Source organism: Equus quagga, unplaced genomic scaffold, assembly GCF_021613505.1.
Source record: "Equus quagga isolate Etosha38 unplaced genomic scaffold, UCLA_HA_Equagga_1.0 HiC_scaffold_162_RagTag, whole genome shotgun sequence".
Lineage (NCBI taxonomy): Eukaryota > Metazoa > Chordata > Mammalia > Perissodactyla > Equidae > Equus > Equus quagga.
Window position 1 is genome coordinate 172923 of NW_025792787.1, and position 13436 is coordinate 186358.

Here is a 13436-nt window from a genome sequence, read left to right on the forward strand (position 1 = left end):
TTACTGTAGAGTGTCTCTCTGCAGCGTCTATTGTATAGTGTAAGACTATGCAACTCAGGGAATAATCCTACACTGGCCTCTGGTGGATGGACTAAATAGTATGTCTACACGTCACCTTCAGGCAAAGATGTTTATATGCTTTGACAGAGGTAAGGTATCAGATACTTCTTTTTAATTCTCAATTTTTAGATTCTACTCCATAGGATCTTTCCTTGGGACTCTTAACTCGAGCGTATGTAAAGATCACCTGGGAGATGCTTGTTAACGTGCAGATTCTTGGGGATCAGTTCCCAAATTCTGATTCAGTAATTCTACTGACTTTAGACCAGCATTGAGAAACATGCCCTGAGTGAGATCAAGGCGGGGTACAGGGAAGTGTCTGAATTCCTCAAAATTCTGTGCTTTTGCATATGTTGCATTTTTTCTGGGCATAAGGTCCATAGATTTCGTGAAATTGTCTACACCCCCGACCCAAAGGGTAAGAACAGTTATTTTACTTTATAACTTTTTGTTTAATGTCACCGTTTTATATTCATTAAAAGGCACTTTGACAGTAAAAAAATGTGATGGGTTACAGGAATAATTTTACGGTGATCCTGCTGGTCTGTGATGTGGAGGCTAGGATATGATGCTGTCAGAACTTAGGGTGGGCTTTGGTTCAGCATACCTTCTGTTGCAAGTCTGAACGATTATGCTGCAAGTGTCCTTAGGCCCAAGTTACTCCATCACAGGGAAGTCTGGCTCCTTCTGCTGTGGCAGAAGAACTGCGTCCTTTGTGAACCTTCGCCGTTAGCAAGGGCACATGCAAGAGACTCGGGACAGCACGTCGGCTCTGGAGGCAGCTTGTGGCATGTCCTAGGAAATGCCCCTCCAATCATTTTGTTGCCTTTGGTGTCTATTCTGCTGTATATTTCGTAAATGAACGTACTTTTAAAGACTTCGTGTAGAATTTTATGATTAGGGTAACTATGATTTAAAAGAGGGACATCAAAGTTAAATATTAAGGGAATCTTGAGTCTACAATATAAAAAATGTAAATGTAAAATATTCTATATGTATTTTTCTTCTTGCGTATTTCCAGGAGGGACTTTTTGAAAAGGAGGGAGATGCGTAGAGGCATTCTCCCTAGACCGAGGGCTAGGGGAGTCTTGGTTGGAGAAAATGCTTTTCACCTCTACAAATAAAAGCTTATTTTCTTGTTGATGGTAGAAAAGTTAGAAAATGCAGAGGGGCACCAACACACAGAGCAAAACAAAAAACATACTTTTTCTATAGCAGTAGAATTTTTAGCTACTCTGTGGTCACTCAATAAAAATTAGATTTCCTGGTCTCCTTGCATCTGGATATAGCCATTTGACTAGTTCTGTGCCAATAAGAAGTGAGGGGAACTGATGTGTGTAACTTCTGGTCATGTCCTTAAGAAGTGTGCCCGGACTCTGTATCCTTGCTCCCCTGGCTGGAAATAGGCAATTACTGGAGCAACTCCTAGACCCAAAGATGGAAGCCACGTGCTGAGGCTGGCGGGACTCTCCACCACCCGGGATCTCTGGGTCTTCTCATGGGGTGGAGCCTGCCCACCAGCCCTACACTGGTAACTGAGACAGAAGTACAATTCTTGTTTCAGCTGCTCTGCTTTGGTGCCTCCCTGATACTAGTAGCTTAAACCATGCCTTCACTAATAACAGAGGGGAACAGAAGTACATACTTTCTTCTTTTCTTTCTTCATCCTCTTGCTTGGAGCACGAGTGTGGTGGTGTGCCATCCTGGACCATGGGGAGAAGGGTGGTGGAGCAGAAAGATAGAAAGAGCCTGGGTTCTAGGATGACTTTGTGGAGCAGAACAACCATATTAGCTCTGGGTTATCTACATGTCTACTGTTGCATGAGACAGAAAACAATTTCCATCTTGTTTAAGCTCTTGTTACTTTAGGTGTCTCTTTTGTGTAGGCACACCTATTTCCAATTAACTAATTAATAAAACCATCATCCTGTGTCTTAGAGATAAACCACGCTTGTATATATCCTTCCTCAAGTTTGCTGTGTATTGATATGTATATATGGATACAATTATTAGTTAGAACATGAGACTTGGAGACCATCAGGATTTGAATCTAAGCTCTGCTACTTCCTAACTAGGTAGTCTTGGGGAAGTTACTTAAGATCTCTGAGCTTCAGTTTTATCATCTGTAAAATGGGTATAATAACCTCTACCACATAGACTTGTTATTAGGATAAAGTAATTATATATGTAAAAAAATGCACACATATACATATATGTTTGTTTATTTGTATTGACAGTACCTGAATTATAGTAAGGGCACAACCTAATATTTTCATTCCTTTATATATTCAGCAAATTTATTATAATTATTTTATAAAAGTGAGATCATATTACACATACTTTTTATAACTTGCTTTTTCACCTTAAATTATATTATAAGCATCTTCCCAATCAATAAATATGATTAACAGTACTTTTAATGACTACATAGTATTCAGTTGTGCAGATATGCCATAATTAATTTAGCCATCCTCTTTTTTGTTGGACACTTATTTCCGATTTTTGACTATTATAAATGATGCAGCTTTGCACATCTTCATTCATTCAGTGTTTATTGAACACCTGCTATGTACCAAGCACTGCTCACATAAGTGAACAAAAGAGACAAAGATTGTCACCTTCAGGGAATTTGTGTCCTGGAAGGGAGAGATGGACTACAAACAATAAACACAGTGAGTGAGAAAAGTGTGTGTTAGAAGATAGTAATTACTCTGGAAAAGGAAAAGAATACAGAACAGGATATGGGGGATCATGTTTACTGGTGGAGTATAGGGTTGCATTTTTATGTAGGGTGATCTGGTTAGGCCTCCTTGGGAAGGTAAAATTGAATGAGGATTGAAAGGAAGTGAGGGGGTTAAGCCTAAGGCTACTGGTTGGAACTGCATTTGAGGCCAAAGGAACAAGGAGTGAAGGGTTGTGGTGACAGCGGCACCTGGGCTGGTTGGGAACAGTGAGGAGGCCGGTGTGGCCCCAGCGGCCTGAGCAAGGGTGCAGGAGTGGAGCTTAGGTCAGAGGGGGTGGAGGTGGGGCAGACAGGGCATGGATAGCCTGAAATTCCTTGCAATGACTTCAGCATTATTTATTTATTTTTTTCAGTGGCTACATGTTTGCGCTCTCCTTATTTATGGCCTTTGGATAAATTTTACACACAGCAATGCCGGTTCAAAGATATGCAAAAATTTAAGGGCTTGATTAAGTAAAAATTTTCAAAGGAATAGATTAGACATTCCTGGCTTTGTAGTGAAATCTTTGCCCATATACTTAATTATTTCTTTTGGGTAGATCTTAGACATGGAAATGCTGGCTGAAAGACATGCAAAACCTGCAGTTGAGTGAGTACAAGTTTTAAGGGAATAGATTATGTGTTTCTCATGGGCAGAGGCCACATCTTGTAACTTTCTTCCCCACCTCTAGTCCTCCAGGCTGGCGTAGTGTCAAGTGCACAGTGAGTTCACTGGTTGAAGGGGTGAGTATCAATCTGCGTTCCAGTCTTAATTGTTACATGTCCTTTGGAGTGGAGAATGAACATTTTCCTTTTCGGGAACTGTGAGTAGGTTCCTGATGGATAGGTCACTGCTCTCCTTAGGCTTACATTGTAGTGGGAAGAGATAGACAATGAACAATTAAGCAAGGTAATTTCAGGTGATTTCACATAAATCTGAAGACAACAGGACCATGTAATAGAAAGTGACCTAATTCTAAGGCTGTGACCATATTGAGGTGATAAGATGATCAGAGTTGTAGCTTTAAAGAATATATGCATTCCTCCTCTTGTCTGGGTAGGGAGGGAAGCTGGAACTCTGTATGGTCCTTTGTTTTGATGTCAGCGTGTCATGCACTGCTGGAGTAGGTTTAGCAATAGTGGTCCTTCGACAACTCAATATCAGAAGCAGGGAGGTACAAAATGTGGAAACCATTTGAAAGTTCGTTAACTGGTGAATGGAAAAACAAAATGTGGTCTATCCATAGGTGTGTAGTAGTAGTTGACCATAAAAAAGGAGTGAAGTATAATGAATGCTACAATGTGGATGAAACTCAAAAGATGTTATGCTAACTAAAGAAGTTAGGCACAAAAGACCACATATCTTATGATTCCGTTTTTTTGTTGTTGTTGTTTTTTAAAGATTAGCACCTGAGGTAACAACTGTTGCCAATCTTTTTTTTTTTTCTGCTTTATCTCCCCAAATCCCCCTGGTACATAGTTGTATATCTTAGTTGCAGGTCCTTCTAGTTGTGGCATGTGGGACGCCACCTCAGCGTGGCCTGATGAGTGGTGCCATGTCCACGCCCAGGATCCGAACCAGCAAAACCCTGGGCTGCCGCAGTGCAGCACGCAAACTTAACCACTTGGCCACGGGGCCGGCCCCGTTATGATTCCTTTTATATGGAATGTCTGGAAGGGGCAAATCGATAGCTGTAAAAAGTAGATTAGTGGTTGGAGGTAGGAACAGGGAGTTTCTACAGATGAGCACCAGGGACCTTTTTGGGGTGATGGAAGTGATCCAAAAATTTACTTGTGATGGTTGCACAACTCTCTGTGTTGACCAAAAATCACTGAAAGGTAGACTTAAAATGAGGGAGTTTTGTAAGTTACCCCTCAATAAAGCTGTGGCGAGGCGGAGCTGCTCTTCGTGGCTGCTTAGATCCTTACTTGGAGTTCTTCACTGGATAAGCACATGGCCTTGTGACTCTGGATTTGTCTCAAGAACCAGGAGAGTCCTGTTTGTCTGTGAATATTTCCTATTAAGAAAATAAATCACTTGCACATAGACTTGAAAGTTTTAAGTACATAAGGACTGTGATACAAAAAGAAAAGAACTTCTAGCATGCAACAAGATCCAATGTTGTGTAGACAGTGTCACCAGCAGCTGTCACCCTGTCGGGGACCCTGGGAGGGAAGGGAAGCTGTGTTCAACTGTCCTGCATCTGCTCTGGCTCAGGGCCACCCCTTCTGTGGCCTGGACTAGATCCATTGGGAAGCTGAGCTTATTTACGGGGTGAGATGCAGTGGCCTCTGCACCACAGCGTAATCCATCTGACAGGCTGCAAGCGTGCTGTATTACCTGCTTTCACTATCACAGAGATTGTTAAAAAAAAAAAAGTTACTTAGGGCGTGCCAAATGAAAGTACAAGAATAGTACAGATTGCGAGGGAAAGATAAGGCGAATATCCTGAGATATCGAGAGAGAAAACTACCACTTGGAGATAGTGTCTTCATTTCTGTTCTAGAAACACAGAAAGAACTCACTTTGTGAGCTCTTTTTTCCGTTCTTAAATCCATGCTGAGGCTCCCTTTACGTCTCACCTGGATTTCTAGAATGGCTTTGTGCTTTGACCCCAGGGTCTGAACCACCTGCTCCATTCTGTGCATTTCATCTTCTTAGAGCACAGCTCTGAGTGTGACTCCCAAGGGCCCAGGTAAACTACAGAGCTTTTGTCAGGCCCTCCAAACATCACCCATCTGTGTGTCCCTAAATGTGTACTCCCATCTTCCTGGAATACTTGGTGATTCTCCCTCAGGCCCTGTGCTTTCCGCCTTGGGGCTTTGGTGGGCGAGGTTCCCTTTGTGGGACAGCTCCTGACAAGGTTCACTGGTTGAAATTGTCACTGGCTTTCTTTCAAAGCCCAGCTCACATGCCCCATGCCTACGTGAAGCCTTTGTGATTCTCCCAAACCGATGGTGACTTTCCCATCTCTGACTGCGCTCCTGTGTGTCGTCTGCCTTAAGTTGTGTTCTAAATTGGTGGTTTGCACGCTTGGCTTAACCGCTTAGTCTGTGAACTCTGTAAGGCCAGGGACTGGATCTTACCCGTCGTTGTCACCTTGCACGTAGTTGGTGCCCAGAATATAACTTGCGGATTGATGAGTTGCATAACTCAGCTACCACTCAGATTTTGTTCCTGAAAATAAACTTTCAGCAACTTTACACTCTTCACATTTTCTCCTCCGTAAGTGCCTAACACCAGCCATTTCAAAAATTTCATCTCTCTGCGATTGTGTCCCTCATCTTGGGCTTTTGAAACATGTATTTTTCTGAGCCAGGATTGCGCATTTGTGTGTTGGCAGCTTGAGAGCTACGACTGTGAATAATGAGTCAATTATCATCCAGCCTCGGGGAAAGCACAATTATTCTCGACTGGCCAGGCTGAGGTAATCCTCCCCTCCCTGTGCCCTCTCAAATGAAGGACATAAAACGGTTGGAATTCAGAGCACTGCAAAGGGAATTTAGACAAAACATTTGTCTGCTGAATTTAGCTTCTTTGGATTTATTCTGATTTATGATTGATTGGTTTTTAAATTGCTTATTTAATCCTAATGACTATCGCTCTAGGGGAGGCCAGATACCAAGGAGCATGTGATCAAGAAACAGTGAAGTGAACTAGTTTGGCTGGACAAATCAGGAGGAAATGTTATTGTCCAGAGAATCATTGCTCTAGGCTAGGGGTGTAATGTGACAGTCACCCCTGACTTTGAAAGTACCCAGCCTTGTTGTAAGTGTGATTGCTTATCCCCTATTCTCTTTGCAGAAGGCTTTTTGCAACTACCCAGGGTGGCACAAATTGTCCCCCATGAATTTTTGTTTCTTCTAGCAACATGTTCAGTATCTCTTGGCGACTGCGAACGAGCTCTTGAATTACGTGGCTGTTGACCATGGTGCAGGACAGACCCTCAGGGGAGGCTGGAGGGACTTGGTCCTGGGCTCTGACGTTGGTTGTGCTGATCCGTGGAAACTCTCCCGCAGATGTGGTGGTGCCCCTTATCATGTAGTCTGGCTTTCGTGTGGATGAATTTGAATTTTTAAAAAGTTTCTTTCAAAATCGAGTTTTCTGAAAGTGATCACTTTTATCTGGAAGGTATATAATCAATACATGATTAGTCAAGATTAGATTAGATCAAGGCATCAGTAGTTTCAAGATTTCCAAGGAGTGTAACTTCTCCTTTGGCCTGAAATTAGACACTGTAGGTATAGTTGGTGGCCTTGGGAGGGAGATCTGTTAGAAGCTCATCTGTTTGGTATCAAAAGAAAATTGAAATTCCATGGCTTCAGAATGATGAAACCTTTAGAAAAAACCCTTGTTTCATCTGTATTGAAGTTTTGACTCAGAAATGCCCAAAGAAATGCTCTTTCAGGTCCCAATAACCTACTTGTTCTTGAAATATTGCCGTTAGACTTCTAAAGTGTATTATGTCTGACACATATTTCAAAGCAAGAAACATTAGGGATCAGATGAAAGATGGAGAAGGACTCTGATGAAAAACAGAAACAGAAGCAGAAGAGACTAGACGCTTGGGTGGCAGGCGTGGGCCGCCCCCAGGATAGCTCTGGGAAGCAGCGTCCGGCTCTAATCAGGCTCTAGGCCACTTCGGATTCTGGGCTGTGCCAACATCTACCATTTTGACATTATCATATTGAAAAAGAACTTCTTTCCTATCTCATTCTGCCAAGAGATTTATTATTTGCTGTTTTAAAAAAAAATGATAAAAGCCTTTATAGGAAGCCCGTCTGGGCCTCTGGAGTGATGTGGCATGGAGCCTTGTGAAACTGCTTTCAAGGGCTGAGGAGCAGGCTGCAACTGTAGGTTCAGTCAGAGAGACGACAAGTTCTTTTCTGGATCCTCTGGTATTTAAAGAATGAAAGCTTGAGGTTTATAGAAGGAAGAAGTCTTAAGAGTGAACAAGAAATTTTGTTAGATCTGAGACTCCAACAGTAGTTCAACACCAGCATCAGAAGCTGAGACTTCATCCTATTTTCCTCTTTCTTTCGAAGGAGTTTCATCTGGTTAGCTGTCAGATAACCTGGACGTCTTATTGGAAATGGCAGAGGAGTACATCGAATGATTATGAGAACAAACAGACCTTGTCCTTGCAGAACATCTGTTCTTCCCAGACACCACGGTGCTTTTCAAGTATTTCAGTCAGTGGACTATTACGGCACTGTTGTCCTGGCCACGCAGCATTGTCTTAGGCAGTACTGGGCCTAGGTTCTGCAGACCTAGAGGCTAGGCAGGGAGAATGAATTCTTCCAGCCCACCTCTTATTAGAACAGTGCGCTGAGGACTCGCAGGGAGCCACAGGAAGTCTTCTTGCCTCTAACTTTGATGAAGTTTGAGGAACCCTTTCATTCCTCAGAAAACTCCTCCTGTTTCCAAGCATTTCCATGCCTATCTTGCTCTACCCTGCCACCGCTGCTGTCCTTGCCCTAGGACTGATTTCGGACATCTCTGTGGCTGTAAGAGGAAGAAGTTGGGGAGGATACGTCCTAAGACCATTTCTTCCTCACTTATCTGATGGTCTGGCTACTCCAGCAGTATTCTTAGCGACAGCCCGTCACGTCACCTTGCTCGGCCCCCAGCCCCTACACCCTAGCGGCCAGGCTAGTGACTGCACATTAGTGTTCCTAGGGATTTGTTGAAGTCCAAGGCAAGTCACCTCTCCCGGTAGTAGCTAGTTAGGAGTTACGGGTACTGGTGCAGGAGGCAGCAGAGAGAGCTGGCCTGAGCTTGCGTTACTACTAACATAGCCCTTTCAAAGAGAAAGTGAGGCAGTCAGTATTTGTGTTTTCCTCCTCTGGCTTATTGAGTTAATAGCGTGCTATAGACTAGGTTACCTTACCTCTGCTCCCCAACAGTGCTTCTGTGCTAATCTTAATGTCTATGGATATCCCTGCAAGTCTTCATTCGCCAATGGTGGGGTATTCAGAAGCAAACAAAGGATTCCAGCTGGGCTTGCACCGGCTGTGATCCTTAGAACAACAAGAATTTCATCGATTTTGATGCCATGCAACCAACAGCTCAAGAAAAACAAGCATGGCCACTTTGCTGGGTGAGGCTGTCTCGTGACCCCTTAAACACCGCCTAAGGAGCTCACAGGTAAACAGTCCCCGTGTCTCAGGAACCCGTTCATGGTGGAATATCCTAAGGGGGTGGAACAGGGTTCCCCAACCTGGCAATACTTTGATTTCTGCAACTTGGCCTCTTTTGAACTTCTTTATTACTCTTGCTCACTGATGTAGATGCCTGTATTTGCTGTTGTCATTGGCAGCAAGCAAATCGAGTTTTCGAACGTACCCTGCGTCCTTGGTTCTTCTTATACTGTTGTAAACTTTTTTCCTTTGTCTCCTTCCTGGGATTTTTTTTTTCTTTTTTCCGTTTCATTCTTCTATTCTCTAGGGACCCTTTCCCTTCATTTGCTTTGTTACTCTAAGTGGCATGGCACAGTGCTTAGGTGCATGGGTTCTTAGTCAGGGGTCCTGGGTTCAAATCCCTACTCTGCTACTTACCAGCTGTGTAACCTTGAACAAATTACTTAGTTTCTCTGTGAGCCTTGGTTTCCTCATCTGTAAAATAGGGCTACTAACAGTACCTACGCCTAGGGTGGTTGTGAGGCTTACATGAGATTTATGAGATGCTCATTAAAGAGTGTCTGACACTCAATAAATGTTAACCTTTATTATTAATTTTAATATTACTACTAATAATGCTACTAATAGTAGTAATTTTATGGCTTAAACCATTCCCCCAGTGTAATTGACTACCAGATATTTCCCTGCAGCTGTGATACTCTCTACACATTAGCCTTGATTTGCCGCTGGCCCTGGGACATTTCCCTCAGTATCCTTGGCACCTCAGATGCACATGGCCAAAGCTTAACTCATTACCTCTCATCTGAATGTATCCCCCACATTTCTGTAAGTGGCATCATGACGTCACAGTTTTCTCAGTCTCTTAATTTAAGATTACTCTTAGACTCTTTACTTTTCTTAAGGAGATAATCATGAATGTGTACAGATTTAGTACAAAGGTATTCATTGTTTATAGTTTTAAATAGTTGAGAATAAGGGATTGGTTAAATAAGCGACATTTACATTTATACAACGAAATCCTCTATAACCATTAGAGAGAAGAATATTCAATAATATGGAAAGAAATACTGGTGTCAAGTTGAGTTATAATACAGTATATACAGTATAATTCCATTTGATTCTTAGAAGTATATGGATGCATAGGTAAAAGATGAGAAAAATAGCTACTGAAAAAATTTTGTCGCAGCTTCTCTGTCTTGTAGGATTATGAGTGATTTTCTTATTTTAATTTTTCTCTCTTAAAAATTTTCTAAAATCATCCATACATTGCTTTCCTATAAGGAAAAAACTCTCTCAAATTTAGAAAAACATGAGATAGGTAATATCTAAGAGTCTTGCAAGTACTATACTTTTATTGACCTTTTAACTGGCTGAGAAAAGTACTGGGTACATAGTAAGCGCTTAAATAAGTATTTGTTGAATAGTGAATGAAATAGTGTTATCTTTCTATGCATTTTTAGAAATAACTTTGTAAAGTTGAGTGTTTAATGACTCAAGCATTCAATTTTTAGATTTCTTTGAAAAGTAATTTTTTTGTTTGGAAGAAAGATTCTCAATAAACACAAAATAAAGTAGAATGGGTGGTGGATGTTTTCTAATGTTATGTAACTTGCCATTTCAGAGGATAATGTGACCAAAAGAGAAGCATTTGGAACTGATTCTTCAGAAAACATACTTACTTCAATAAAATTTCCTCATGAAAATGCACCAAATGATCACCATCTTAGAAATAAAGCCATCTTTCTTCGTACCTTATCACAGTGTTCAGAAGAGGAACAGGTAATACCATGGCACATTTGTAGAGACAGTCCGAGAAAGAAAAGCATTCTTCATGAATTAAAAAAGGAGACCGTAAGAACACGAGCAACATTGGACAGTTACTGCATCAGTAACTCAGACTCCTAATTCTAGAAGGAGTGCCATTGGGATACTTTATGGAAAATCATCATCATATTTTATGATTTTAACAGACAGCGTTTATCATGGTAACGTGGTTATCCCTAATTTTTGTTAAAAAACTTCTTAAGGATCTGCCATCTATAGACTCTTCTTGAAATTATTTATGTATTTGAGCTTGTCCTCTATTTGAGCTTGTCCTCTATTTGATACAAAAAAAGTTCTTTTTTATAATTCTGTGTGAAATGGGAGTTTATTTTCCCTCTCCTGGATTCATCTCTTTTAGACTTAAAGTAGAGTCTGTTGTCTTCGTTTTTCCAAGATTTGATTGATAAATGTTGGACACTCTTTTCCTAATCTTCAAGACCTGATAGAGTGTATTCAGGTTCTCCTTGACTATGGTTTTTAAGTATCAAGGAATCCTAGTGGAAGCTCTTCTTCTTTTTAAGCCATTTGAGTTTCTACTTTCCACTGCATCCTGTCTTCCCTGTGATATTGTGGACAGAATTGTATATGAGATTATGGTTTTATAGAAGGGAACAAAAATCTCTGTTAGAAATTTGTTTATATGCAGCAGAGGCCCACAATTCTTTAATTCCAGTACTTGCTTCCAGTGAGATGATTATGGGACAAGAACTTTTCTTTTTCCCTAGAGGATTCACTTTTATTGGTAATTATTGGCAATTGGACTTAGATTTTCTTTTTTTTAATGTGGATTTTTAAAATTAATTTTTTATTAAGGTAACGTTGGTGTATAACATTATATAAATTGCAGGTGTACATCATTCTATTTCAATTTCTGTGTACACTACATCATGTTCACCACCAAAGTCTAATTGCCATCCATCACCATGCACATGTGTCCTTTTACAAAACCCTTTCACCCTCTCTCCCCCTTCCCCTCCGGTAACTGGAATTATATTTTCTATTGAGTCATTAACCAGCATGTGAGAGGCAAAGAACTGTTCGATGGTATTGTTTCTTGGTAACGTGAAAATGTGTGTTAGCATTCTCTGATTTGTCCTCCAGAGGTTCATCGGGATGGGATGGGAGATGGGTAATGAGGTGGGGAGTGTTCCTATTTTACACTTGAGAAAACTGAGGTCAAGTAATTTACTCTGGGTTACACCGTTGCTGAGTCTAGAGGACAGAAGTAGAAGTCAGACCTCCTGAAACCTATTCCTTGACCACTGCTATGACTTAGTGAATCCGGTCCTTCATGCATAGCTAATTAACGAAAACTGAAGGGGAGTTTTATCACTTGAAGGGCTATAAGATGAGCTCCTTTTTTGTCGGTTGCTTCATTTCCTGTCAATATGTCCTCACTGTTTTTTTTCAGATAGTGATGGATGAAGGCCAAAAAGTTGGCAGTTCCTTTCAAGGTGATCTGAGTCGGGCAGGAAAGGTGAAGGTAAGGCATGACGCGATTTTCTTCCGCGGCAAAGAAGCCCACAGGACTCATTTGCTGTCTCTCACACACGGTTGGAGAAGTCAACAGATTTTGTCCTTGTACTTTTTTTTAAATTGGTGTTCGAGTATCTGAAACTGTCCTTGGTTGCTTGAGTTCTGGATCTTTTTTCCTCAAAGCTTAACCAATGGAAGGGGTGCTTCCATAGAGAAACCTGACTCCACTCCTCCTGAACATGCACCATTGAGAGAAATGACAATGTTACAGAGCCTCAGGTTCTAGTACCGAAACCATCATATGGAAGATAAATTTTTGCTGTCACTTGGATGCCAAGAAATAAGGGCAGTTATATACTTAAAAGCGATGGCAGCTACCATTTTTAATTCCTGTGTAAGAGCCATGGCCTGGCAAGTGGAGCTGGGGGAAGAAAGACCCAGGCTGTGTTGTGAATTCCAATTATGGGATCTAAATTTGTAATTTTATGATACTTCTTGTGTACATGTTTTAGGTCATGAGCATAAAAGGCACTTCAACATTATGCCTTGACTTACTCTGCTAGGACTCCTTCCCACTGGTGGTGAAATCATTTTCTTGTTTACCCTCTTTGATGTTCACCTGAGATAAATTAGTTCGGGTGTGAAATGTTACCATTTTGTTAATCTAAAATGTCTCTTTGTCCATGGAAAGCAGGATGCCACGTGGAACAGTTTTTCATTGAAATGCTGCTATTGTGTTTGTAGAGGCCATTTGCTCTGGATTTTACCTTTGAAGTCATTTTCAGTTTTATTTGCTTGAGAGAGAACACTTGACTTTTTGCCCCACTCACCTCTTTTGTGATTTACCTGGGGCAGGATGGTTTTGTTTTGAATGAACCTTTCTTTCTGGCTTTCTTTAGTTTCCTCTCTGACTCTTCAGAGTAAAAAGCTTGCTGTTATGACAATAGCCATGCCCACCACCATCATTTGGTTGAAAAGCAGAACTAAAACAAAAACAGGGATAGAGACACTGTTCTGCACTGTCTTGGTGGTGATAGGATTCTGGGATCGAATCTGCAACAAAGTCCCTTTTCAAAAGCTGCCCAGACTGTTTTTTCAGTGTAGAGATCTTACTATGGTGGCTACAAAATCCAGGCCAACTTCCAAATTTATTGGGTCTTTCAGACGTCCCTGGGAGAGCACGATGAGCACAAAGACCTTGACCTGGGACTCA

General features: G+C 41.3%; 1 protein-coding gene across 5 annotated transcripts in view; it reads left to right on the forward strand.

Moving 5' to 3' along the window:
• The window catches only part of IFTAP (intraflagellar transport associated protein), a 68207-nt gene that overhangs the window by 35463 nt on the left and 19308 nt on the right, over positions 1-13436 (forward strand). For 4 of the 5 annotated variants that reach the window (XM_046648997.1, XM_046648999.1, XM_046649000.1 and 1 more), the window contains 2 exons: positions 10545-10702; positions 12159-12230. The exons of the other annotated variant lie outside the window; for it this stretch is intronic. In XM_046648997.1, the coding sequence (XP_046504953.1) occupies positions 10545-10702; positions 12159-12230 (230 nt within the window). The remainder of the gene's footprint in view (positions 1-10544; positions 10703-12158; positions 12231-13436) is intronic. 5 annotated transcript variants of the gene reach the window in all.